We start from the raw sequence: 27,689 nt of genomic DNA, 5'->3' as shown, positions 1-27,689 counted from the left end.
AGGGACACTCTACCACTCTACCACTGAGCTACATCCCCAGCTCTTGTTTTTTTCTTTTTTCTGTTTTGAGACAGGGTCTCACTAAGTTGCCCAGACTGGCTTCAAAACTTGCAACCCTCTTGCCTGAGCCTCCTGAGTAGCTGGGATTTACAGGTACGTGTCCCTGTGTTTGACCTTTATCTTTTTTCTTTCCTTTTCTTTTCCCTTTCCTTTTCTGATGGAACCAGGGGCATTTGCCATTGAGTTACATCTCCAGTCCTTTTTTAAAGTTTTGAGACAGGTGGACTAGAGATGTGGCTTGGTGATGGAGTGCTTCCTAACATGTGCAAGACCCCAGGTAAAAGATAGGATCTTGATAAATTGCACAGGCTGGCCTCGAAGGTATGATCCTCCTGCCTTTCCTAGTCACTGGGATTACAGGAATACACCACCATGGCAGGCTTGAGCCTATTTTGATAATTTGTTTCACTGAAGAAATTTGTACATTTATTGAAGTCCAGAGTGACTTTTTTTTTTTTTTTTTTTTTTTTTCTCCCTGTAAAGACAGTAACTTTTAGGTTTTTCCAGGTCTCTAGTCTCTGTTGAATTATTCAACTCTGACTTGGCATGGAACAGCCAAAGATTGCTTGTTTGTAACAATGAACTTAGCTGTGTTCCAGTAGAATTCCATTTACAAAGTCAAATGGGCAGGCCAGAGTAGTTTATAGGCTGTGATTTGTCAACCACCCTGGTTCAAGTTTTTAGTTATCACAGGCTGTTCAAAATATTTCCCTTTTTATTCTTTGTGTTAGTCAACTTTTCATTGCTATGACCAAAATACAACTTAAGTGAGGAAAAGTTAATTTTGAACTTAAAAGTTCACAGTTTGAGAGGTTTCAGTCTGTGGTTGGCAGGCTCCATTACTCTGCTAGGTGAGGCCGAACACCAAAGCAGAAGAGTGTGGCAACGAGGAAGCCTGCTCACTCATTCATGGTAGTTAGGAAACAGAGGCAGGGGCCGGAGAGAAGTGTGCCCTTCTAAAGGACAGGCTTCCAGTGACCTGCCCCTCCAGTGAGCTCCCACCTCCAGTAGTCTACCACCTGTGGCTTAGAGGTCAGTGCCCTCATTATCCAATCACTTCCCACAAGCCTCAACTTGGGACACATGAGATGCTGGGGTACATTCCAGATCCAGACCATAATTCCTTTTAATGGTCTGTAGGAGCTGCAGTAATGCTTTTTTATTCATAATATTGGTAATTTTTGTCTTCTCTCTTTTATTTTATGGTTTTTGTTTTTGTTCTTTTGGTATCAGGATTGAAACCAGGGGTGCTTAATTACTCAACCACATTCCGGTCCTTTATTTATTTGAGTATCAGGATTGAACTCAGGGGTACTCAACCACTGAACCATATTCCCAGCCCTATTTTGTATTTTATTTAGAGACAGGGTCTCATTGAGTTGCTCAGCACCTTGCTGGTGTTGAGGCTGGCTTTGAACTCGAGATCCTCCTATCTCAGTCTCCCCAGCTGCTGGGATTACAGGTGTGTGGCACCACCCTTATTATTATTTTTTTTTAAATTTTGCAACAGTTGCTTAGGGCCTCTCAAAATTGCTGAGTCTGCATTGAACTTGGGATCCTCCTTCCTCAATCTCCAAAGCCACTGGGATTATAGGCTTGTGCTCTTGTGCCTGGCTATCCACTCTCTTTTTGAAGTACCTTTAGATGAGGTTTCTGTATGTTACCCAGGCTGGCCCCAAACCCTTGGGCTCAAAGGATCCTCCTGCCTCAGTCCCAAGCTGCTGGGATTATAGGCATACACCTGGCCAGTGTCCTAACTTCTGCACCCCACAAATAATGTTGGGGTTCAGAGGAATCGGCTCTTTTGTCATGTCCCTGTTTTTTTTTTTTTTTTTTTAAACTTTGTCATTGTGTATTGTGTCCCTCTCTGATCTCTTTTCCCTGAAGAACTTGGGGGGGCTATATCTCTACTCTTCCAGCCTCCTCCTTTCTTCCATCCAGTTCTAGGAATTTACTAACTAGTTGTGAACTCTTCCTGGGATGCCCCCCTTGTTCTTGCCTTGTTTGGATGGGGTTTCAGACAGTGTTGGCATGTCAGTCATCTGGTCCACACAGGTCTCCTGTTCTAAGTCTGGGGTATTCAAATGCCTCTTCTGTCCACAACTTCCAGTCTCTGCCACAAGCAGCAGCCAAGCTACCTAGATACATATCTTTTTTTTAATTATTATTAAATCTTTTTTATTTTTACACAGTGCATTTTGATTCATTGTACACAAATGGGGTACAACTTTTCATTTCTGTGGTTGCACACAATGTAGATTCACACTATTCATGTAATCATACATAACATAGAGTAATACTGTCTGTTTCATTCTACCAACTGTCTGTCCTCCCACCCCCTTCCACCCCATTTTCCTCTGTACCTTCCAAAGTTCCTTCATTTTTTCTGTTCCCCCCATTACCCCCCTCATTATATATTGTCATGCACTTACCAGAAGAAACATTCAGCCTTTGGTTTTTAGGCTTGGCCTATTTCACTTAGCATGATATTTTCCAACTTCATCCATTTACCTGCAAATGCCATGATTTTATTCTTCTTTGTGGCCGAGTAATAGTCCATTGTGTGTATATACCACAGTTTCTTTATCTATTCGTCAATTGAAGGGCATCTAGTTTGGTTCCACAATCTAGCCATTATGAATTGAGCAGCTATGAACATTGATGTGGTTGCATCACTGTAGTATGCTGATTTTAAGTCCTTTGGGTACAAACCAAGGAGTGGGATAGCTGGGTCAAATGGTAGGTCCATTCCAGGTTTTCTGAGGAATCTCCATACTGCTTTCCAGAGTAGCTGCACCAATTTGTAACTCCACCAGCAATGTATGAGTGTGCCTTTTTCCCCCACATCCACGCCAACACTTAACTATTGCTTGTGTTCTTGATAATAGCCATTCTAATTGGAGTTAAAAGAAATCTCAGGGTGGTTTTAATTTGCATTTCTCTAATTACTAGGGATGATGAGCACTTTTTCATATATGTGTTGATCACCTGTATATCTTCTGTGAAGTGTCTGCCCAGTTCCTTAGCCCATTTATTGATTGGGTTCTTTGTATTTTGGGGGTAAAGTTCTTTAAGTCCTTTATAAACTTTGAGATGAGTGCTCTGTCTGAGGTGTGTGTGGACAAAATTTTCTCCCACTCTGTAGGCTCTCTTTTCACATTATTGATTGTTTCCTGTGCTGAGAAAAAGCTTTTTAGTTTGAATCCATCCAAATTTTTTGATTCTTGCTTTTATATCTTACGCTCTTGGGGTCTTGTTAAGGAAGTCTGATCCTAAGCCAACGTGGTGGAGATTGGGCCTACTTTTTCTTCTGTTTGGTGGAGGGTCTCAGGTCTAATTCCTAGGTCCTTGATCCATTTTGAGTTGAGTTTTGTACAGGGTGAGAGACAGGGGTTTAATTTAATTTTACTGCATGTGGATTTCCAGTTTTGCCAGCACCATTTGTTGAAGAGGCTATCTTTTCTCCATTGTAAGTTTTTGGCACCTTTGTCTAGTATGAGGTAACTGTACTTATGTGGGTATGTCTCCTTGTCTTCTATCCTGTACCATTGGTCTACCTGTCTATTTTGGTGCCAATATCATGTCGTTTTTGTTACTGTTGCTCTATAGTAGAGTTTAAAGTCTGGTATTGTGATACCTCCTGCATCATTTTTCCTGCCCAGGATTGCTTTTGCTATTTCTGGATCTTTTGTTCTTCCAGATGAATTTCATGATTGCTTTTTCTGTTTCTATGAGAAATGTCATAGGGATTTAAATTGGAATTGCGTTGAATCTGTATAGCACCTTTGAAGTTATGGCCATTTTGATAATATTAAGTCTGCCTATCCAAGAAAATGGGAGATCTTTCCATCTTCTAAGGTCTTCTTCAGTTTCTTTCTTTAGTGTTCTGTAGTTGTCATTATAGAGATTTTTCACCTCTTTGTTTAGATTGATTCCCAAGTATTTTTTTTTTAGGCTATCGTAAACAGAGTTGTTTTTCTCATTTCCCTTTTAGATGTTTCATTGCTTATAAATCAAAATGCTTTGGATTTATGCATGTTGATTTTATAGCCTGCTATTTCACTGAATTCATTTGTGAGGTCTCGAAGTTTTCTGGTGGAGTTTTTTAGAACCTCTGAAGAGAGAATCATGTCATCAGCACATAGTGACAGCTTGAGTTCCTCTTTTCCTATTCATTTCCCTTTAATTTTTTTAGTCTGTCTTATTGCTCTGGGTATTTCAAGGACCCTGTTGAATAGAAGTGGTGAAAGAGGGCATTCCTGTCTTGTTCCTGTTTTTAAAGGAAATGCTTTCAGTTTTTCTCCATTAAGAATGATACTGGCCATGGCTTAGCATCAATAGCTTTTACAATGTTGATGTATGTTCCTACTATCCCTTTTTTTTTTTTTGTAGTGTTTTAAGCATGAAAGGGCGTTGTATTTTGTCAAACGCTTTTTCTGCATCAATTGAAATAGCCATATGATTCTTATCCTTAAGTCTATTGACGTGATGGATTACATTTATTGATTTCCTGATGTTGAACCAACCTTGCATTCCCAGGATGAACCCCACTTGATGGTGATGCACTCTCTCTTTTTTTTAATTTTAATTTATTTTTAATGTAAACAAATGGGATACATGTTGTTTCTGTTTGTACATGGAGTAACAGCATACCATTTGCATAATCATACATTTACATAGGGTAATGATATTTGATTCATTCTGTTATTTTTTCCTTCTCCCCCACCCCTCCCACCCCTCTTTTCCCTCTATACAGTCCCCTCCTTCCTCCATTCTTGGCCCCCTCCCATCCCCCATTATGTGTCATCATCCAGTTATCAGCGAGATCATTTGTCCTTTGGTTTTTTGAGATTGGCTTATCTCAGCATGATATTCTCCAATTTCATCCATTTGCCTGCAAATGCCATAATTTTATTATTCTTTATAGCTGAGTAATATTCCATTGTGTGTATTATATATATATATATCACAGTTTCTTTACCCATTCATCATTGAAGGACATCTAGGTTGGTTCCACAATCTGTCTTTTGTGAATTGAGCAGCTATGAACATTGATATGGCTGTATATCTGTAGTATGCTGATTTTAAGTCCTTTGGGTATAGGCCAAGGAGTGGGATAGCTGGTCAAATGGTGATTCCATTCCAAGTTTTCTAAGGAATCTCCACACTGCTTTCCAGAATGGCTGCACTAATTTGTATCCCCACCAGCAATGTATGAGTGTACCTTTTTTCCCACATCCTCTCTAACACCTATTGTGCTTGTATTCTTGATAATCGCCATTCTATTTGGGGTGAGATGGAATCTTAGGGTAGTTTTGATTGCATTTCTCTTATTATTAGAGATGTTGAACATTTTTTCATATATCTGTTGATTGCTTGTAGATCTTCTTCTGTGAAGTGTCTGTTTATTTCCTTAGCCTGATTGTTGATTGGGTTATTTGTATTCTTCGTGTAGAGTTTTTTGAGTTCTTTATATATTCTGGAAATTAGTGCTCTATCTGAAGTATGAGTGGCAAAGATTTTCTCCCACTCTGTAGGTTCTCTCTTCGCATTGGCGATAGTTTCCTTTGCTGAGAAAAAGCTATTTAGTTTGAATCTATCCCAGTTATTGATTATTGCTTCTATTTCTTGTGCTATGGGAGTCCTGTTAAGGAAGTCTGATCCTAAGCCAACAAGTTGAAGATTTGAACCTACTTTTTCTTCTGTAAGATGCAGGGTCTCTGGTCTGATTTCAAGGTCCTTGGTCCATTGTGAGTTGAGTTTTGTGCAGGGTGAGAGATAGGGGTTTAGTTTCATTCTGTTGTATATGGATTTCAAGTTTTCCCAGCACCATTTGTTGAAGAGGCTATCTTTTCTCCATTGCATATTTTTGGACCCTTTGTCTAGTATTAGAAAATTGTATTTATTTGGGTTTGTGTCCGTGTCCTCTATTCTGTACCATTGATCTACCTGTCTATTTTGTTGCCAATACCATGCCGTTTTTGTTACTATTGCTTTGTAGTATAGTTGAAGTTCTGGTACTGCAATACCCACTGTTGCATTCTTCCTGCTAAGGATTACTTTAGCTATTCTGGGTTTCTTATTCTTCCAGATGAATTTCATGATTGCTTGATCTATTTCTGTAAGGTACATCATTGGGATTTTAATTGGAATTGCATTGAATGTGTATAGCACTTTTGGTAGTATGGCCATTTTGACAATATTAATTCTGCCTATCCAAGAACATGGGAGATCTTTCCATTCTAAGGTCTTACTCAATTTCTTTCTTCAATGTTTTGTAGTTTTCATTGTAGAGATCTTTTACCTCTTTGGTTAAATTGATTCCCAAGTATTTTATTTTTTTTGCAGCTATTGCAAATGGAGTTGTTTTCCTCATTTCCCTGTCAGATGTTTCATTACTTCCGTATAAGAATGCTTTAGATTTATGCGTGTTGATTTTCTAGCCTGCTATTTTGCTGAATTCATTGATGAGGTCTAGAAGTTTTCTGGAGGAGTTTTTTGGATCCTGTAAATATAGAATCATGTCATCCGCAAATAGCGACAGCTTAAGTTCCTCTTTTCCTATTCATGTCCCTTTAGTTCCTTTAGTCTGTCTAATTGCTCTGGCTAGAGTTTCAAGGACAATGTTGAATAGAAGTGGTGAAAGAGGACATCCTTGTCTTGTTCCTGTCTTTAAAGGGAATGCTTTCAGTTTTTCTCCATTAGGAATGATGTTGGTTGTGGGCTTAGCATAAATAGCCTTTACAATGTTCAGGTGTTCTTACTATCCCTATTTTTTTCTAGTGTTTTAAGCATGAAGGGGTGTTGTATTTTGTCTAATGCTTTTTCTGCGTCAGTTGAAATAACCATATGATTCTTATCCTTAAGTCTATTGACATGATGGATTACGTTTATTGATTTATGGATGTTAAACCATCCATGCATTCCAGGGATGAACCCCACTTGATGGTGGTGCACAATTTTCTTAATATGTTTTGGATACGGTTTGCCAATATTTTGTTAAGGATCTTTGCATCTATATTCATCAAGGATATTGGTCTAAAATTTTCTTTCCTTGATGTGTCTTTGGTTTGGGTATGAGGGTGATATTAGCTTCATAGAATGAGTTTGGTAGGGTACCCTCCTTTTCTATTTCCTGGACTACTTTGAGAAGTATTGGAGTGAGTTCTTCTTTGAAGGTCTTGTAGAACCCGGCTAAGAATCCGTCTGGTCCTGGGCTTTTCTTGGGTGATAGACTTTTGATGGCTTCTTCTATTTCATTGCTTGATATTGATCTGTTTAAATTGTGTATGTCCTCCTGGTTCAGTTTGGGAGGAGCATATGTCTCTAGAAATTTGTCAATGTCTTCGGTAGTTTCTATTTTGTTGGAATACAGATTTTCAAAGTAGCTTCTCATTATGTTATGTATCTCAGTGATGTCTGTTGTGATATTTCCTTTTTCATCATGAATTTTAGTCATTTGAGTTTTCTCTCTTCTTCTCTTTTTAGTGTGGCTAAGGGCTTGTCTATTTTGTTTACTTTTTCAAAGAACCAACTTTTTGTTTTGTCAATTTTTTGAATTGTTTCTTTGTTTCAATTTCATTGATTTCAGCTCTGATTTTAATCATTTCCTGTCTTCTACTACTTTTGCTGTTATTCTGTTCTTCTTTTTCTAGGGCTTTGAACTGTGATGTTAGGTCATTTAGTTGTTGACTTTTCATTCTTTTCTTGAATTCACTCCATGCAATGAATTTTCCTCTTTGTACTGCTTTCATAGTATCCCAGAGATTTTGATATGTTGTTCCATTTTTCTCATTTACCTCTAAGAATTTTTTTGTCTCCTCCCTGATGTTTTCTCTTATCCATGCTTCATTCAGTAGCATATTATTTAGTCTCCAGGTGTTGGAGTAATTTCTACACTTGATCTTAGCCAAAAGGCCGAGAAGCGATATGTTGGAGTAATTTCTGTTTATTTTGTCATTGATTTCTAATTTCATTCCATTATGATCTGGATAGAACACCAAGGCAGTATCTCTATTTTTTTGCATTTACTAAGGTCTGCTTTGTGGCATAACATATGGTCTATTTTCAAGAAGGATCCATGTGCTGCTGAGAAGAAAGTGAATTCGCTTGTTGATGGATGGAATATTCTATATATGTCTGTTAAGTCTAATTTATTGATTGTGTTATTGAGCTCTATGGTTTCTTTGTTTATTTTTTGTTTGGAAAATCTATCCAGTGGTGACAGCGGTGTGTTAAAGGTCACCCAGAATCATTTTGTTGTGGTCTCTTTGGTTCCTGTAATTGAGAAGGATTTGTTTGATGTACGTGGATGCACCGTTGTTTGGGGCATAAATATGTACCATCATTATGTCTTCCTGATTTTTGGTTCCCTTAGCAGTATGAAATGTTCTTCTTTATCCCTTCTGACTAACTTTGGCTTGAATTCCACTTTATCTGAAATAAGGATGGAAACCCCCCGCTTTTTTACTGAGTCCATGTGTGTGGTAGGTTTTTCCCATCCTTTCACCTTTAGTCTCTATGCTCTTATCTAAGTCTCTTGAAGGCAGCATATTGTTGGGTCTTTTTTTTCTTTTTATCCAGTCTACTGGTCTATGTCTTTTGATTGATGAGTTTAGGCCAATGACATTCAGGATTATTATCGAGATATGATTTGTATTCCCAGTCATTTGGGCTTATATTTGGTTTTTAACTTGGCTTGGTTTCTCCTTTGAGTGGTTTTTCTCTAAGGTAGTTCCTCCCTTTGCTGACCTACATTGTTGTTTTCATTTCCTCCTCATGGAATATTTTGTTGAGAACATTCTGTAGTGCAGGCTTTCTATTTGTAAATTCTTTTAAATTTTGTTTATTGTGGAAGGATTTTATTTCATCTTCAAATCTGAAGGTTAGTTTTGCTGGGTGTAGGATTCTTGGTTGGCAACCATGTTCTTTCAGAGCTTGAAATATGTTGTTCCAGCCCTTCTATCTTTTAGGGTCTGGGTTGAGAAATCTGGTTTCCCTCTCTGTGTAATCTGATGCTTTTCTCTCGCAGCCTTCAAAATCCTCTTTATTTTGTATGTTAGGCATTTTCATTATAATGTGCCTTGGTGTGGGTCTTTTGTGATTTTATGCATTTGGTGTTCTGTAAGCCTCTTGTATTTGATTTTCATTCTTAAGGTTTGGGAAATTTTCTGATATTATTTCATTAAATAGGTTGTTCATTCCTTTGGTTTGTATCTCTGTGCCTTCCTCAATCCCAAATATTCTTAAATTTGGTCTTTTCATGATGTCCCATAGTTCTTCGAGATGCTTTCTGTTCATGATTTCTTACCATCTTCTCTGTTTGGCAAACTTTATTTTTAAGATTAAATATTTTGTCTTCCTTGTTTGAGGTTCTGTCTTCCAAGTGGTGTAGTCTGTTGGTGATTCTTTCCATTGAATTTTTTATTTGGTTTATTGTTTCCTTCTTTTCAAGGATTTCCGTTTGGTTTTTTTTTTTTTTTTTTTTGAGAATGTCTGCCCCACCAACTCGCGCGTTCCCCAAAGGATGGGTGAAGTCAGCGCAGAGGAACGACTTGAACCACTGTAGCAACTTGAAGCAAGTGCTGCTCAGATTTATTTTAGCTCTTCTTTTATAGTATTAAGTAAAACAAGATTAAACACAATGCAAGTTGTAGAAAAATTACCACAAGATTTGTCATTAACCACACTCTCCAGCGGGTGTCTAACATGGAGCGGGTACATTAAGGCCAACTTTCTATATTCACTTAAAGTTACTCACATAAGCAAATTACAGTGAAAGATATTTTCCTCTTTCATCCTACTGGCCTTTGTTTACCCTCTGGTGTCAGACCTATTGTCAGCATAGTGATTCTATTTTGTTTTAAGCTAATTACTGAACTGCTAAGCAAAATATGCACTTAATCTTTAGCTCATATGATTATGTTTTTGATTTAACCTTAAAGGTCTACTCTGTTACCTAAAGAAGCTCAGTTAAGACCAAGTTAGGTTATTTATGCCAAACAATCAGTGTGAGTACTTAATTTTATCCTATATTTTTGATGTCATTGATTTGTCCTCTGCCTATTGTAGTACACATGTGAGATGTAAGCCAGCATAAACTACTTCACCAGTTAACATGCAATGAGGGCATTTGATCTTAAGATAATATTTTTCTAGTTGTTTGCCTATGCTGTTTCTTTGTTCTTTAGTCCTACATTTCCAGGGTGGCCCTTGACGTCCTTGAAGGAAGGACAAATATTGGACATTTGTCTATTTACCATAAATATTTAATTTTATTCACCATTTTCATTGTGCACTCCTGTTTAGGGAAGAGGTGGATCTGTGGGAGGTGGGTCCTTATCCTTGTTTGCTTGTTTCCCTCTAGGTGGATTCCACACATGTCCCCCAATCCTGTAAGCTAAGTAGGGCGGTCCTTGCACTGTGGGGACAAGAAGTCTCCTGTTTTGTCAGGGGCAGGTGTGGTCAGCATAGGAGCAAGCGATTCCTGTAACTGTAGTTTTCTGAAGAACGCCTCACACTGGGTACCTTCAGACATGTGTGATATTGGTGCATATTTTTAAAGCATTCCTCATCCTTCCCAAGCTCCGCACACTCATTGAGGTTAAATTCTTTTTTTGTTTTTTTTTGGGGGGTGGCTTTTTTCTTAAATTCCATATTTTATTTATTTAGTTTTTATTTTTTTATTGTAAATAAATGTTTTTATTTTTTTATTGTAAATAAATGTTTCTCTGTACAAGAAATAGAGGCATACCATTTATGTAATCATACATTTACAGGGTAATGGTGTTTGATTCATTCTGTTATTTTTTCCTTCCCCCCTAACCCTCCCACCCCTCTTTTCCCTCTATACAATCCCTCCTTCCTCCATTCTTGCCTCCCTCCCACCCCACCCCCAGGTTAAATTCTTATCACAGCAATCCAGGGACTGTGATTTGCAGTTGCATAGTTGTAAGTATGATGATTACAAGAAGTCACCCAACTCCTAGGAGAGATGACAGTGGCAGTTTCCTGGAATGGTGGCCTTGCCAGGCCCTTCCCCATGCTCAGACCTTGTCAAGCAGCATGAGGGAAACAGTTCTCACCAAATCTCTACCTCTTTGTTGAAATAATCTTTTGCTTCCTGCAGTTGCTCTTTCAAGTGCTTATTGGAGTGATCATTTTTTACCTGCATTTGCTTTCTTATCTCATCCTTTGCTTCACGAATCATTTTAATTATGCATATTCTGAACTCATTTTCTGAGATTTCTTCTACCATGCTGTCACTGGCTTCTATTAGTATAGACTCTAGGTTTATTCGGATCATTTTCTTCCCTTGTTTTTTCATGTTGTTCATGTATCTTCCCCTCTAGTAGTGCAGATCTGAGGCAGTTTCCCCCCTATAGGCTTATAGTGACCCTATAAGTTTCCAAAACTTTTTTTTTAAGGGGGAGATCAATATTAGCAGTGCCCAGTACAGACAATATGCAACCCTAAACCAAATAGCCCCTATGAGGACGTTAACAATATTGTCATAATAAACAGAATGAGTTTAATTATTATCTACAGTATAACAAATAGATTTGCAATAAGGTCTGCAGTTTCTAATGGAGGACAAAGAGGATGGGGAGGGGTGTAAGATGTAACTGATAATGGGATAAGGAAAGAGTATATAGAAGTTCTAGATCATGAAAGAATGAAAGTGTAATCAAAAGAAGTTGGGGGCTGGGGAGATAGCTCAGTTGGTAGAGTGCTTGCCTTGCAAGCCCAAAGCCCTGGGTTCGACCCCCAGCACCCGCAAAAAAAAAAAAAAAAAAAAAAGAAGTTGGTTGTTAGCATGAGAAAAGAGAGAAAAAGATCTAGACTATAACAGTCATATAGTATTCAAACCTCCCAGTCTTCAGTAGCCTGATGCATGAGAGGCACCTGACAATGACCTTCCAGACTCCAGCAGGTGTCTCAGGATGAGATTTGCCCCACCTAAAGATGAGAGATACGGCTTCCAGGATTATCCAAGATGGCCACTCTGATTTCCAAATGTGTTGGCTTCAGCACAGGGTGTAGGTGTTGTCGGCTGGAGGTCCTGGAGGCAGGGTGCAGTTGGTTGGGCAGGGGTCCTGGAGGTGGGGTGTTATCAATCCGGTTGCAGGATCCTGGAGGAGAGGCGCAGTCAGTTGGTCTGGGGGTCCTGGTGGCAGGGAGTGGTCAGTCTGGCTGAGGGATCCTGGAGACGGGGCTCAGTCAGTCCGTCCAGGGAACCTACAGGTCCTGGCTGTTGTCTCAAAATGGCAGCAGCCACGTGTAACCAAACCTGCAGGTACTGTGACAGTGGACTTCCAGGCAACAGCAGGTAGCTGGCACTCCACTGGCGGTCTGCGGTTAGACTGTCAGCTGCTGTCGGAGGATCGGGAGTTGAACCTTGGGTGGTAGGTGATGGGTAGGTGAAAGGCAGCCACTGGACAGGCAAGAGGCAGGCAAATGGTGGATGGCAGTCACCAGACAGCAATCTGCACTCAAAAGTAGTCGATATGATGGCAGACTGCAGGTAATCACAGGAGACAAATGGGGTAAACAGCAGGGGATTGATAAGCAGAAAAACTGCCTCACCAAGAAACAGATATCATCTGCTTGAAACCCGAGTTATGGAATGACAAGGAACGCAGCCTCCCTCTAGTCTCCCATCTTGGATATCCCTATTTTATATTTTATTTAGAGACAGGGTCTCACTGAGTTTCTCTTGCTGTGCTGTGGAGGCCCTTAAGTGGGTGTGTGAGGCACTGTGGTGGAGTGGTTAACAGGGCAGCTGTGGATTTAGGCATGGGGATGATGGCAAGGACATGCTGGAGGAGGGCTTTGGCTGGGGGCAGGGTGGGTTGGTGCTGAGGGTGTCAGGCCAAGGAAGCCAGGCCATCCTAGAACTGCTACAGTCTGGGCTGGGTCTGGGTGCTGACTTGCTGCTGCCCCACGATGCTCTCTGCAGTCTGGGGGTGGCCCAGTGGTATGAGGCTGAGAGGGAGGGATGGGGCAGTGGCCAGTATCCATCTTTGAGGCTCCACCCCACAGTGTTCCACTCTCCTGTGCAGCTTGCCTGGGCTTGGAACTGAGAACTAGAATAAGTCAACCAGATTATCTGTTTGACATTCCAGGGAGGCTTGGGGAGGATTTGTGGACTGGCACGGGAGCTGCCCTCTCCACCCACTCCTGGTCTGGGTGCAGTGTGGTAGACATGTGGTAGGTCTCTGTTGACCCAGCCACTGAGCCTTTGTGGCTTACCTGATCTGGTCCTTTTCATGACTGGGAGAAGGGGCTACATCTTAGTGACATTCCACTGGGGCAGCCAAGATCCAGATAGGCAGGAGGTGGCCTTTCCTTCTGGAACCTAAGACTTGATGCCATGGACTTTGGTTGGCTTGCCCCCTCTGAGGTTGACTTCTGGAGGACAGTTAGGCAGGCAGTGCCCAGGGGATCTAGGGTACTGGGAGCTTATGGCTCTGCCTGGGGGAAGGTGGGTGCTAGTCTCCCTGAAAGGGGGACTTTCTCGGGTGGGTGCCTGCATGGTGGGACTCTTTGGCCTCATTGGGCACCTCCTTTCAGAGGAAACAGTCAAGCAGGGTAGGGACCGACCCCAGCTCACATAGAGACTGCCCTCAGTCAGCCTCCAGCAAGGAACTCAGCAAGGTGGGTACACCAGGGTGTTGGGGGTGTGGGCACTGCTTTTGTGTGCCATATGGGGAGGGCAGAATACCCCACATGCACTCTTTTCATAGCAGCCAGAGGGGCCAGCTGCACCTTGAGGCGCTTCAGGATGAGAAAATTAAGTCAGCTTGTGTTCCATTTGAAAAGTGGTTGTTGCCAGGATGGTGACCAAACTTGTGATCCTAGCTGCTCACGAGGCTGAGCATGAGGATTTCTAGTTCCACGTCAGTCTGGGCAGCTTAGCAAGTCCTATCTGGAAAAAAAAAAAAAATGTATGTATGTATGTGTGTGTGTGTGTGTGTGTGTGTGTGTGTGTGTATTTAACAAATATATAATTTTTTTAAAGGATGTTGCTCAGTGATAGAGATCCCTAGGTTCAGTCTTTAGCCCCACACACATATACACAAAGGAAAGTGGTTGCTATCTTCAGATTACTTTTCTTCTGTAGGACAAGGGCATCAGAATATCTTTATATAGCCAGCCATGGTGGTGTACCCTTGTAATCTCAGTGGCTCAGGAGACTGAGGTAGGAAAATCACAAGTTCAAAGCCAGCCTCGGCAACTTAGTGAGGCACTAAGCAACTTAGCGAGACCTTGTCTCAAAATATTAAATAAAAGGGGGGACTGGGGTTATGGCTCTGTGATAGAGTGCTTGTCTAGCATGTGTGAGACACTGGGTTTGATTCTCATTTCCACATATAAATAAATGAATAAAGAATAAAAGTCCATCAACATCTAAAAATATGTGTTTATATATATATATATATATATATATAAAGGGGGTAGAGGGATGTGGCTCAGTGGTTAAGCATCCCTGGGTTCAAATGCCAGTACAAAAAAATAAGATCTATCAAATGATGGGGTAGGCATGGTCTCAGATCATCTTCCGTTATCTTCATTGGCCCGAGGTAGGGAAGACAGGGGCACTGGGTCTCCCTCTTTGCTGTGATCTCTTGGGGAAGACTGGGACTACTTCCCTGACAGGATCCTGATGACAGAGAGATGCAGGTCCCACCTTGTCAGCCCTGTTGAGGAGGAGGATATGTACTGTGGGTGGCAGCAGGGAGGACTGTCACATGGCAGGGTCTGCAATCCTTGTCCTCATGCTGGAGGAGCTAGCAGGGTACCTGTGGGACCCATCCTGGCCTCTCTTGGGTGGGGATGCTGGGTTCTAGAGGGTGAGAGCAGAACTGGGGAGCCTGGGCAGGGTGTTGGACTGACTTTTGTAAGCCCTGGCCCCAGCAGTCTGCAGAGGTGGCCAAACTTTGGAGCAGGCTGCTCAGAGCAGAGTGCTGTTGGAAAGCTCTTGACCTGTAGAAAGCACACCCGCCCAGCACCAAGGGCCCTCCTATTCTGTCCCTGGGAACCTCAGACCAAGCTCACAGGGGCTAACTCTGTCAGGAGGGTTCGGATCAACCTAATGTGACATGGCATGGCCATCCCCTTCAAGGCAAAAGGGGATGTTTGTTGAGACCCTTGTTGTACTAGACTAGCTAGAGGGAAAGTGGGTTAGTGTCTAGGTGACCACAAGGCCTGGTTGTGGAGAACAGAATTCTGGGTCATTCATCTCTGGGCAGTGGGTGGCTATGCCTTCTGAGGAACAGGGCAGTGGGCAGCCCAGTGACCACATCTTGGGCAGGAATGGGGCCAACATGGGCAGTCCAGCAGGTTTGTACCCCTAAGTTTATAGCCTAAGCTATTTGCCTGTTGGTCCCTATAGACCTCAAGCCAGGTAGGCCACCTGTGCCTATGTCCACACTGCCCAGGTTTCCAGTACAGCTCAGGATGGCTGAAGTTTTGGCTGGCCAGAGCCAGGAAGCCTGGCAAGGAACAGGAGCAGATAGATGCTAGAGTGAGGGGTTGGAGAGCTGATCACTGGCCAAGACCAAGGAGGCAGGGCCTGAGCTCAGGGACTGAGGGAGAGACCTTTTCCCACGCAGTGCACAGCGATGGCTGACTGAGTACGGACAATACTACTGGCTCTGCCCACCGACTGTGCACCTGTGCAGCCCCTTCTGCAGAGGGTGATAGGGAGCCTGAGATGCCCCTCATTCTGCCTTTCCTAAATGTGTGGAACAATGTGAGAGCAGAGCAGCCCCCCAGGGATAATTGCCCTGCAGTATATTCTGCAGGCAGAGGGCAGGCCCCACCACAAGGCAGGGTGGCAGGGAGCCTGGTCTCCCCGGAGCCTGCCTGCCCCACCCTGGGAGCTGGCCTTGATGTGCTTCCTTATTTGCTCTTCAGGTGTGTGTGGCTGCCAGAAGGGGAGTCTCCCCTGAAGACACTGACAGGTGCCCTGTGTCCTCTGTGCCCTGGCTGCCCAGGACTGACCATATGTGGCCCACCTCATTGGTCCTGATGTGCTGACTGGAGGACCATCAGGGGGTGCAGGCAGGGCCAGTCCATGACTGCTCCTAGGCCCCACCCAGACTCCTGAGGCCTAGAAAGAGCAGAAATACCCAGGGGTTCTCAGGGGCCCACTGTGCATTGGCCCTGTCCTCCCTCTCTCTTGGCAAGGTACCAGGAAGCTGGAACATTGTTATCTGGATAATTAGCTTCAGACCCTGGACTGAGTCCGGCCAGGTCTTAGGGTTATTTCCCACAGTCTTTGCACCCTGACCCCAAGAAGGAAGTGAGGTGCTCTCTGGGCAGAGGCCCTGCTGTCTGAGCAGCTGAGGTGCCAGGCCTGCGTAGGACCAGCTATGGTACCCCTGCACATTCTCCCTGCTTGGGCTGTGCCTCTCAGGGCTGCCTGGGCCTGATCACAGCCTTGCCAGGGACAGAGGGCACAAACCTTGGGAAAGGAATGCCCCCAAGTGTGTTAGTCCAGCCAGCTGCCCTGCCCCTCAAACCTGGTTTGGCCCCCAACCCCTGCACTGTGGTACCCCAAGCAGCCCTGTGGGCAGACACCCCCCACCATGACTGAGCACCTGGAGCTGCTGGCAGAGATGCCCATGGTGGGCAGGATGAGCGCCCAGGAGCGGCTGAAGCATGCCCAGAAGCGGCGTGCCCAGCAGGTGAAGATGTGGGCCCAGGCCGAGAAGGAGGCCCAATCCAAGAAAGGCAATGGGGTACAGCTGCGGAAGGAGGCAGCTGTCCGAGAGCCCCAGAAGCAAGTTGTCTTCCCTCCCAGTGTTGTCCTTCTGGAAGCTGCTGCCCGAAATGACCTGGAAGAAGGTGAGTGTACTTGTCCCAACGTGATAGACAAATGGCACTCCCATCCATCTGGGTGTGGCCTCATCTTGTTTTGGGCTCTGGTCTGGGCCTGTGCCTGTCCACCACTCTTAGGCTCTAGCCACATGGTGACCCTGGGTCTCCTGTTAGGACAACCCATGCTGAGACAGCAGGGGCTACGTGCAAATGGTCCTGCTGTGAGGCAAGCCAGTGTGAGAGGCTAGGCCACAGGCTGGGTCCACCTGGGCTTGCAGAAGCATCCAGTGCTCTGCATGTCTGGAACTGAGCAGGCCAGCAACTCTCACTGCTTCTTGCAAGGGTCCTGGGCTGTGGGCTAGAGTCCTGGTCTCTGCCTGCTGTCCTCTGTGTCTTTGCAGAGTGGGGTAGTAATACATACTTCTAGTTAGAGGCAAAGAGCAGGGTCAGCTAGGCCAAGAGCCCACATGGCTGACCCTTCTCGTGGCTGCCCCAGTCCCCTTTTTGATTCTGTCCTCACCATTGGACCCTTCCAGCCTGATGACAGGCCTGACCTTTTTGCAGGTCCCTGTTCCTCTCCATGTCTCATACTGGCAGCCCCACTGGGTGCAGGGCTCTGGAGTCTGGGGAGGAGACCTCTTGGTTTCTCTTAAGGGCTTTTCCTATCTCTCTTTGGGGCAGAGGTGACAAGGAGTGGGCAGTGCCTGTACAGGAGCCTTCCTGAGACCTGGAGGAGGGAGGGGCCTGTAGAGGACGGTACTGTGTGTGCCACAGGCCAAACCACAGGGAGCTGTGTCCCGCTACGTGGCCAGAGAGGACCCCAGGGACCTTGGCAAGATCCTGGCCTGAGACAGGACTTCTGAAAGGGAACGAGGTCAGGGACAGGCACTGCTTGAGGGCTGGGCTCATCATCAGGAAGAGCAGAGGAGCGCAAGCCCCTGTACTGGAGCTGCAGCAGCTGTGGGACTGGGAGCAGGGTGTGAACTGCTAGCCAGCCGCCTCACAGGAGGGCCTGCTCTGAGGGCCGAGGGATTAGGGCTGCTGTGCACGTGACTGTGTTTGGGCAGACAGTTGTCCCATGTCTTTGAGTCTACGTGCCTCTTGCCACCTGTGCCAGTCTTCCTCGTCTTCTTCTGATCCCTGAGCAGCAGCACCGTGGGCCCAGGCGGCCTCAGGCCAGGGACAGCAGAGGCCAGTCACTGGCCTCACCCAAACATCACCACCCCCTTCTTACAGTCCGCCAGCTCCTCAGGAGTGGAGTCAGTCCTGACCTGGCCAATGAGGACGGGCTGACAGCGCTGCACCAGGTCAGCCTGTGTGCGGGTGGGCAGGGCAGGGGCTGGTAGGGCTCTGGCCACTCAGGCTGCGTGTTTGCAGTGCTGCATCGATGACTTCCGAGAGATGGTGCACCAGCTCCTGGAGGCTGGGGCTGATGTCAATGCCCGCGACAGTGAGTGCTGGACGCCCCTGCATGCTGCAGCCACCTGCGGCCACCTGCACCTGGTGGAACTCCTCATTGCCCGGTAGTGTCCATTGGGCCTTTATCATGGAGGGGCTTTGTCATAGACAGCAGCTCACTTGGCTACTTGGTGAAGCTGACCAGATCCTGGCTTCCTAAGTCCTCAACTTCTCTGCCCATCCTGCTTGGGACACCAGGGGAATGGTTTGGGCCCACCCGGTAGGCTGGACCACTAGCTGTGGACTGAGAGCTTTCCCATGATCTCCCCTGAGAAATGCCATTTTGGTTAATATTGAGGGTAAGAATTGAGAAGGAGGGAGGGGGAGCAAAGAGGCTAGGTGGGTCTGGGCACAGGTGAGGACTTTACCTCTAACAAGAAGGAAGTTGGAGTGGGGAGAGTTGATGCACACCTGTAATCCCAGCTACTTGGAGGCTGAGGCAGGATCTCAAGTTCAAGGCCAGCCTGGGCAACTTAGATCTTATCTCGAAGTTAAAAAAAAATTATTTTGGTGGTATTGGGGATTGATCTCACTGTCTCATGCATACTAGGCAAGCACTCTACTACTGAGCTACATCCCCAAGCCTTGAAAATAAAAATTTTCTTAAAAAAGGACTGGGGATGTAGCTCAGCTCTTGCCAAGTGTGTACATAACTTTGGGTTCCATCCCCAGTACCACACACACACACACACACACACACACACACACATACACACACAAAAAAAAATAAAAAGAGCTGGAGATACTACTCAGTGGTAAAGCACCCCTGGGCTCAATTCCCAGTATTGGGGGAGGGGAAGGAGGATGGAGCAGTGGAGGCTGGTGACTTCCCCAGGTCAGCATATCAGAGATCTTTGTGTGGGTGACTGGCTGTCACCATCACACATAGGTGCCTCCTCTGAGTAGGGCAGTAGCTATGTAGCAAGCAGGCCCCCAGACTCCCCTTGGAGCTGATGACACGCTGCAGATAGGTTCCATTCCTCATGCAGCCCCTCTGTGTCCCCAGCTGTCCTTCCCAGACCTGCTTTCCCTGCTTGTGGGTTTGCCAGAAGAGCAGCTGCCAGGCCTTCCTGCTTCCCCTTTTCCCTGGGACCTGCAGAGTACTTGCATGCCTCCTGCAGGTGTACCCTGAATTTATGGGGGACAGATGGGTGCTATGAGCCTGCAGCCCATATGGGTAGACTGCAGGATGGCCTGTCTGGGTTGAGGACAAGATCCAGGGCTGAGGGCCTGCGAGAGGAGCCCAGAGGCAACCTTTCCAACAGCAGCTAGAACCTACATGTCCTCCCCATGTCTGCTGGCACTTCCTGAAGGCAGTCCTAGGCTGAGGGCCTCTGCTCAGGGAGGACTTGCTGAAAGGGGGCTGGGAACTCCCTGCCCAAAGGGCCTAGTGAATGAGGAAGGGTCTTGAAGCCAGCAGCCTTCATCCATCCTCCCTGCAGGGGTGCTGATCTCCTGGCCATCAACACTGATGGGAACATGCCCTATGACCTGTGTGAGGATGAGCAGACCCTGGACTGCCTTGAGACTGCCATGGCCAACTGTGGTGAGTGTGCTGTGCCTGCCTGCAAGGGGTGGGCCCAGGCATTCTGTCTCTGAGCCTGCTGCTCCACAGGCATCACCCAGGCCAGCATTGAGGAGGCCCGGGCGGTGCCAGAGCTGCACATGCTGAATGACCTCCGGAGCCTGCTGCACGCGGGGGCTGACCTCAACGACCCGCTGGATCACGGAGCCACACTGGTGAGGACTTGGCCATGTAGAGGGGGCGGTCTGCTGTGGGGCTGGGGGCTTATTGGATAGGCATGGAACTGGATTCAGGCTGGGTGGCCTGCCTGCAGTTGCATATGGCCGCCGCCAGTGGCTTCAGTGAGGCAGCTGCCCTGCTGCTGGAGCATGGAGCTAGCCTGAGCGTCAAGGACCTGGATGGCTGGGAGCCGCTGCATGCTGCCGCCTACTGGGGCCAGGTGAGTGTGGGCAGGAGCAGATGTGAGTGGGCTCCTGACTGCGGTTCAAGCCCTCAGCAGCCCCCACTGGCTGGCCTGCAGGTGCACCTGGTGGAGCTGCTTGTGGCAAATGGGGCCAACCTGAACGGAAAATCCCTGATGGATGAGACGCCCCTTGGTGAGCTCTGGGGGCTGCCTCCACCTGGTGGAAGGAACACACAGGGAGGGCCTCTGTGACGCCTGTGCGCACCTCTCAGATGTATGCGGAGATGAAGAGGTTCGGGCCAAGCTGCTAGAGCTGAAGCAGAAGCAGGATGCACTCCTTCGAGCCCAGGGCCGCCAGCGCTCCCTGCTGCGCCGCCGCACCTCCAGCGCAGGCAGCCGAGGGTAAGCCTCCTACCATAGACCATCCCCAGCCCCCACCCTGCTGTGCCCCAGGATGTCAGAGGATGTCAGCTTGGAGATGGAGTTGCCAGCAGAGCTCAGGACAGTCTAAGGGGCAGGCTGTGTGCCCCCAACTCACCTCTGTCTCCACCCTGGCCTCCCAGGAAGGTGGTGAGGCGAGTGAGCCTGACCCAGCGCACCAATCTGTACCGCAAGGAGCATGCCCAGGAGGCCATTGTATGGCAGCAGCCTCCTCCCACCAGTCCAGAGCCACTGGAGGAGGATGAGGACCACCAGACGGATGCAGAGCTCTGGCTACCACCCCCAGCGGTGAGTGCCGGCCTGTGCTGCCCACCTTCCATGTGCCCTTGGCAGTTGGTCCTAGGCTGTGACTTGGCATCAGCAGCTGAGTTTCCCATTCACACTGGTCCAATGTGGAGCTGGTGGGACCAGAGCCCCTGGGCTCCTAGGTGGGTTGTGCCCCTCAGGACTGGGCTGGTGTCCTTCTGCCCCTCATGTTTGCCCCTCCACAACCACATAGCCTAGAGCCTGAGGCTGAGGCAAGAAGAGGGGTGCCTCCTGACAGCCTTGGGCCCTGATTCTGCCCACAGGAAGATGGCCCTGAGGTGGCCAGGTCACACAATGGCCGAGTAGGGGGCCCCCAGGGCGGCACCTTTACTCCAAGCGGTTGGACCGGAGTGTGTCATACCAGCTGAGCCTGGTGGAGAGCACCACCCCTGACACCCTTGTCCGGGACAAGGCCCACCACACCCTGGCAGAGCTCAAGCGCCAGCGAGCTGCTGCCAAACTTCTGCGACCACAAACTGAGGTGCCTGAGGCTCCTGAGCCTGGCCTGCCTGCTGACCCTGAGTCCTCCCAGCCTGACTGTGGCTTCCGGATAGGTGGGGACCCACCCCTGCTCAAGCTCACAGCCCCGTCTGAGGAGGCCCCAGTGGAGAAGAGGCCATGCTGCTTGCTCATGTGAGGGGCTCTTGTTCAAGGTGGCAGTGCCCATCTCCAGGCCCAGCCAGAGGCTTGCCCCGGAGGTTCAAGGTGGCAGTGCCCAGCCCAGCCAGAGGCTTGCCCCGGAGGCCCACGCTCAATGTGTGCCCCAGAACTGCAGGTGGCAACCACCATAGTCTTCCCCAGCTTCTGCTGCTCAGGACATTGGATTCTCTCTCAGGGATGGACCTGTGGCATAGCCATACCTGCAGGCATCCAGCTGCAAAGACTGTTTACCCTGTAACTCTTGATAAAGGGCTGTTTGCCATCAAGCCTTCCAGTGTCTCAGCTGGGGAGGGGCAGGTGGTGCTGCTGGATCAGGTGCCGCCCACGGGCACCCAGGCCTGTAGGTGCATGCTGGGGCTCGCACGTGGTTCTGGGGCTCACAAGTGGCAGCTCTGGCCCCTGTGTAGGAGGGAGGCCCACGGCCATTGGGCAAGAAGCCTGGCCTTCACCCACACCCTCCCCTGCTGTGTTCAGCTTCCTGGAGGCTCTGTTAACTCTTTGCTTTCCTGAGGGCAGTAGGATATTTTAGAAGGAAGCTCTTTGGAAGCAGGGCTGAGGGGGCCCATACAAGGGGCAGGGACCCTGACCTGGAAAGGGAGGCAGTATTTTTTACAGGATTTCTGGGTCAGAGCCAGTGGAGCAAAACTGGCACAGCTGGCATCAGGCACTTCCCAGGGGCAGTGGTTCCCCAGTTTATGGCATGTTGCCCTGATCCTGGGCCGTGGCTGCCAACTTCTGCCTGGGCTGGTATAGGTGACAAGCACTTGGCCACTCAGGCTCTGAGCTGGCTGGATACAATGTGTGAGGGTGAGAGGGGCCCCTTAGGGGCCTCAAGCTGGAGGGTTGAGGGCACTGCTCTATCATTTATCTGTCAGTAGGCAGCTGTGCATGACCACCATGCTTGACTGTGAATTTAGGCTACCTTCCTCTCCTTGCTGACCTGATCTATCCAGTGTGTCTAGAGCCCGCCCTTCCTCTTGCATCTGTGTTTGGAGGCCTCCTTCCCTTAGCAGGTCTGGGGGAGGGCCAGGGGCTAGCTGCTGGTTAAATTTAGTGAGTGGGGCGGTACAGCTGCCTAAGGTCCACCTACCACTGCAGCTGCCACTTGGGCCCTGATGCCAGAGGGCAGGCAGTGGCTGGCTCTGGCTGGGGCCAGTCTCATATTAACCTGTGCTCTGACCTGAGGGCCAGAGGAACAGGCCTGTGAACTGGGAGGCCATTGTGGCAGCAGAACTGAGGGTGCAAGGTGAGAGGTGTGTGCGTGTGTGTGTGTGTGCGCGCGCGCCCCACTCAGGGCTCTTGGGCTTCTCTCCCAGTCTGCAGAAGCAGAGGAGCCAAGGCTGCTCATGGGTCTAACCAGCTGCCCACTCCCAGCTCAGAGGCTGGCTTCCTGACTGTCAGTTCACTCTCAGATGCTGGCTGGCCTGGCAGCCCAGGGCAAATCCTCAGTATGGCCTGTGAGCCTGTGGAGGTGGGGTTCTTGGGGCCTATCACAGTTCACTTCCTGCTCTCTCCACCAATCAGGAAGGAGGGAAGGTGACAGGGTACCAGCCCCATGCCTGGGGTGTGGCCCCAAGGACAACCCTAGGTGATGTGTGTTGAAAGGGCATGAGGGCGGCCCAGAGCAACCTGGGGCAAGGGGTCCGAGGGTCCAGGGTTGGCCTGCCCTGTCTCCAGCCTTCCCTCTCCCTCCATTCCCTTCAATGCTGATCAGGGACCAAGGTCCAACTACAGTGCTCTTGCAGTGTCTGGGCTGTGGCCACTGCCCTGGCGGAACCTAGAGTCTACTTACTCCTGTCCCCCCAAGGCCCCCAGCATTCCTAAGGCCTGGCTGTCACCTAGGAGACTGGTCTGTCTACTGGCCCAAGAAAAGATGGGGGTGCCAAGAGGGCTAGGCCTCAGCAGTGCCCTGCTGAGGTAAATCCAGTGTCTCCTGGCTCCAGTCTCACCTTAGGGGTCACCCTGGTCACCCCTAGCCATCTCTGCCAACCTCTCCTGTCCACTAGACCCAGGCACTGAGCTCTCCCCTCCCCCAACACCCAGGCCGTCTCTCCCTACCCCCCATGTGGGTCTCTTGCTCCCCTGTCATGGGGACACTGGGCGGGCACTGGGACTCACCCCAAGCCCCGCCTGCTGCCTCACCCACTCCCTCTGGCTCCCTGGGGCAGAACTGTGCCCAGACTATGGGGCGGAGCCCAGGCAGCTTGAGCTCCTTCGGCCTTTTCTGTCCCTGTCAGTGGGGCCAGCAGGCTGCAGTGAAGAGGGTGTCCTCTTACATTGAGCTCCCTGATTCAGGTTCCCTCTCCCATCCTAAGCCCCCAAGCCTGGCCCCTGCTGCCCCCACCACCACCTCTGGGCCTGCTACCTCCTGAGCCACCTTTCTGCCTGATCTGAGCAGAGTCATGGCCTTGAGAGTAGGTGACCGGAGCCAGGCTACAAGGAATGGACTGAAGGAGAAGGTGTTGACACTGAACACCATGAACCCACGCGTGCGCAAGGTGGAGTATGCTGTGCGTGGCCCCATAGTGCTGCGGGCCTTGGAGCTGGAGCAGGAGCTGCGCCAGGTATGGTCCTGGGCCCTGCTGCCCTCCTGCTGCTCCTGGGCTACTGAATCAGCCTCCAGCCCAGTGGCACTTGGGATAAGGGCTGTGGGGGTGACGGTGCCCAATCTGGCTGCCTTCTCCCTTTCCCTCCCAGGGAGTGAAGAAACCCTTCACTGAGGTCATCCGTGCCAACATTGGAGATGCACACGCCATGGGGCAGAGGCCCATCACTTTCTTGCGCCAGGTGAGGCTCCTGCACTACTTATGTCTCCTTGTCCCCAGCGGCCAGTGTGCCCTGACCTCATCATTCCATCCTCCCAGGTCCTGGCCCTCTGTGTCCACCCAGATCTCCTGAGCAGCCCTGAGTTCCCTGAGGATGCCAAAAGAAGGGCTCAGCGCATCTTGCTGGCATGTGGGGGCCACAGTCTGGGTGAGTGCCAGTGCTGGAGAAGCAGAGGGGTGGATCGCTTGGGAGGGTTGCAGGAGGACTAGCCACTTTCATAGGCCCACTCTGCTCTGCCTGCCTGGAGTCCAGGGGCCTATAGCATCAGCTCTGGCATCCAGCTGATACGTGAGGACGTTGCACAGTACATCCAGAGGCGAGATGGAGGCATCCCCGCGGACCCCAATAACATCTTCCTGTCCACAGGCGCCAGCGATGCCATCGTGGTAGGCTGGACCAGGGCAGGACCAATGGCTTTTCATCTGTGGTTCCATGGGGCGAGGGGCGGGGGACGGGTACAACCCCTTGGCCCCGCGACACTGGGCTCTTCATCCGCCCACAGACAGTGCTGAAGCTGCTGGTGGCTGGTGAGGGCCGCACGCGCACCGGCGTGCTCATCCCCATCCCGCAGTACCCACTCTACTCGGCCACTCTGGCGGAACTGGGCGCCGTGCAGGTGGACTACTACTTGGATGAGGAGCGCGCCTGGGCGCTGGACGTGGCTGAGCTGCGGCGCGCGCTGTCCCAAGCGCGTGACCACTGCTGCCCACGCGCGCTCTGCGTGATCAACCCGGGCAACCCCACCGGTGCGCCCCTCTGCCCCCTGCCCTGCCCACCCCGCCCCTCCAGCCGCTAGATGCTCCTAGGCCCACCTCACCGGGTCAGTCAGCCCCACGTGCAGATGAGGGGGCGGGGTGGGGTGGTGGGTGCCTGCAGCTGACCCGACCATGCTGCTGTCCCCAGGGCAGGTGCAGACCCGCGAGTGCATCGAGGCCGTGATCCGCTTCGCGTTCGAAGAGGGGCTCTTTCTGATGGCCGACGAGGTGCAGACGGGGAAGCGCAGGGACGGGTGGCGGTGGGCGGCGGCGGGCGCGCCTGACGCCACCGCCCCTGCAGGTGTACCAGGACAACGTGTACGCAGAGGGCTCGCAGTTCTATTCCTTCAAGAAGGTGCTCACCGAGATGGGGCCGCCGTACGCCGCGCAGCAGGAGCTCGCCTCCTTCCACTCGGTCTCCAAGGGCTACATGGGCGAGTGCGTGTGGGCTAGGGATGGGATCTTGGACCCCAGCCACTCCCCGGCCCCCTCTTCCTGGCCCCGCCCCGACGCCTGCCCTACCTGGCAGGTGCGGGTTCCGTGGTGGCTACGTGGAGGTGGTGAACATGGACCCTGAAGTGCAGCGGCAGATGTTGAAGCTGATGAGTGTGCGGTTGTGCCCGCCTGTGCCGGGCCAGGCCCTGCTGGACATGGTGGTTAGCCCGCCAACACCCTCTGACCCCTCCTTCGTGCAGTTCCAGGAGGTGAGGGGACTGAGGCTGGGGGCTTCCGGCGAGCCAGTTGGGGGAAGGGACTGAGGGATGCCGTGGCCCTGCCCTGCCCTGTCCTGATCGCCCCCTCTGCAGGAGAGGCGAGCGGTGCTAGCCGAATTGGCGGCCAAGGCCAAGCTCACCGAGCAGGTCTTCAATGAAACTCCTGGCATCAGATGCAACCCGGTGCAGGGTGCCATGTACTCCTTCCCTCGGATGCAGCTGCCCCCGCGCGCGATCCAGCGCGCTCAGGTCTGGTGGGCGGGGCGGGGCGGGGCGGGGCGAAGACCTAGGTCTGGAGCTCTGACCGCCCTCCACACCGCAGGAGCTCGGCCTGGCCCCGGACATGTTCTTCTGCCAGCGCCTCCTGGAGGAGACCGGCATCTGCGTGGTGCCCGGGAGCGGCTTCGGGCAACTGGAGGGCACCTATCATTTCCGGTGAGACCAGGCCCACACAGCCCCTGCCGGCGCCGGCCGTGCTCCCTTTGGCTTACAGCTCGCCCTTTTCAGGATGACCATTCTGCCTCCCATGGAGAAACTTCGGCTGCTACTGGAGAAGCTGAGCGATTTTCACACCAAGTTCACCCACGAGTACTCCTAAGGCCACCACAGGGACCAAGCTGGGCCGCCCGGACTGACTGTGCCCAGGGACCTGGAGGTCTCTGGAGCTCTGAGAACTTGCTGCTGCCTCTTGCAGGCTGGGTATCTCCCTCTGTGGGTCCCTAATAAAGCTGCGTGCGGTTCTGATTCTGGAGGGGGTGAGCCTGACTTCCCTGGGTGACCCCCACCTTTGGTTGTCCTGATTGCCTTCAGTGCAGGCTTGGGGACTCCACTCATGGGACACCAGGGTCCATCTTCAGGAGTGGTCAAGGTTGGCTCCCACAGCGGGGCCCTCCTGTCTAGTATCCACCCATTCGTCCTAGAGACAGCACCTTAGTGGACTAGGTCTCCATTGCCATCTCTGGTCTGACAAGTCACATAAAAATCAGGTGATGGTACCAGTAAGGACAGGCCACCTGTGCTTCCTGTGGCACCCCCCAGATCTCTCAGGGAGGAGATGAGACTTGATAATGAAGCACAGGGGCAGTGGCCCCAGAAAGACCACATCAGAAAAAAAATAGCCTTTCCTGAAAAAGAAACAATTGTGTCCTTCATCCCTACCCTTCCTGTGCCAACAGGAGGGGGCTGGTTGGGCTCCCTCCTGCTAGGGAGTGAAAGGGCTCAAGGGGGCATTCCCACCTGGGTTCGACAGGTGGAAGGGGAAGTCCTAGTGCAAATGCAGTCTTCTGCTTGGGAGGCCTGGGGACAGAAAAGGGATGTAGAGGGAAAAGTATCCCAGGGGAAGGCCCATGTCCTTGCCTCTGGAACAAAGGATTGAGGGCCTGTTGTGTGCACCCTGCTAACACTGCTGTGGGTCACTTCCTTGATTCACAACAGTGTTCCTCTGAGGTAGGCATGATATCCCATTTTATAGATGAGAAAACTTGAGCTCCAAGACTCCCTGGAAATGACAAGACACCAGTGACTCAGTAGCCACAGAAATAACCTGGCTCTCTTGCATGCAGAGATTCACAGACCTTAGAGTTTTTTTTTTTTTTTTTTTTTTTTTTTAAACTGGGGATGGAACCCAGGTGCACTCTACCACTGAGCTACATGCCCAGTCCTTTTATTTTTAAATTTTGAGATAGGGTCTTGCTGAGTTGCTGAGGTTGATCCTCCTG

General features: G+C 49.5%; 1 protein-coding gene across 4 annotated transcripts; it reads left to right on the top strand.

Annotated features, from left to right (window-relative positions):
• The first annotated feature begins 74 nt into the window (after positions 1-74).
• LOC124992861 (alanine aminotransferase 1) lies at positions 75-26,720 on the top strand. 4 transcript variants are annotated; one of them, XM_047564180.1, is made up of 22 exons: positions 75-153; positions 15,979-16,911; positions 18,121-18,191; positions 18,262-18,407; positions 19,785-19,888; positions 19,958-20,082; positions 20,181-20,306; positions 20,388-20,463; positions 20,543-20,672; positions 20,834-20,999; positions 23,485-23,594; positions 24,076-24,241; positions 24,375-24,464; positions 24,542-24,650; positions 24,756-24,889; positions 25,006-25,249; positions 25,407-25,486; positions 25,560-25,696; positions 25,788-25,962; positions 26,065-26,220; positions 26,294-26,406; positions 26,479-26,720. In XM_047564180.1, the coding sequence occupies exons 2-22, from the start codon at positions 16,653-16,655 to the stop codon at positions 26,567-26,569; spliced, it is 2,808 nt and encodes a 935-aa protein (XP_047420136.1). In that variant the 5' UTR covers positions 75-153; positions 15,979-16,652; the 3' UTR covers positions 26,570-26,720. The 4 variants fall into 4 exon arrangements, with proteins under 4 accessions (XP_047420136.1, XP_047420126.1, XP_047420141.1 ...); XM_047564170.1 differs by having other exon boundaries at positions 20,367-20,463; XM_047564185.1 differs by lacking the exons at positions 75-153; positions 15,979-16,911; positions 18,121-18,191; ... (5 more) ...; positions 20,543-20,672; positions 20,834-20,999 and adding an exon at positions 22,713-22,923.
• The last annotated feature ends 969 nt before the right edge of the window (positions 26,721-27,689 follow it).

Source organism: Sciurus carolinensis, chromosome 1 (assembly GCF_902686445.1).
Source record: "Sciurus carolinensis chromosome 1, mSciCar1.2, whole genome shotgun sequence".
Lineage (NCBI taxonomy): Eukaryota > Metazoa > Chordata > Mammalia > Rodentia > Sciuridae > Sciurus > Sciurus carolinensis.
The sequence above is the reverse complement of the archived record's forward strand: the minus strand, read 5'-3'. Positions and strand labels throughout refer to the sequence as shown.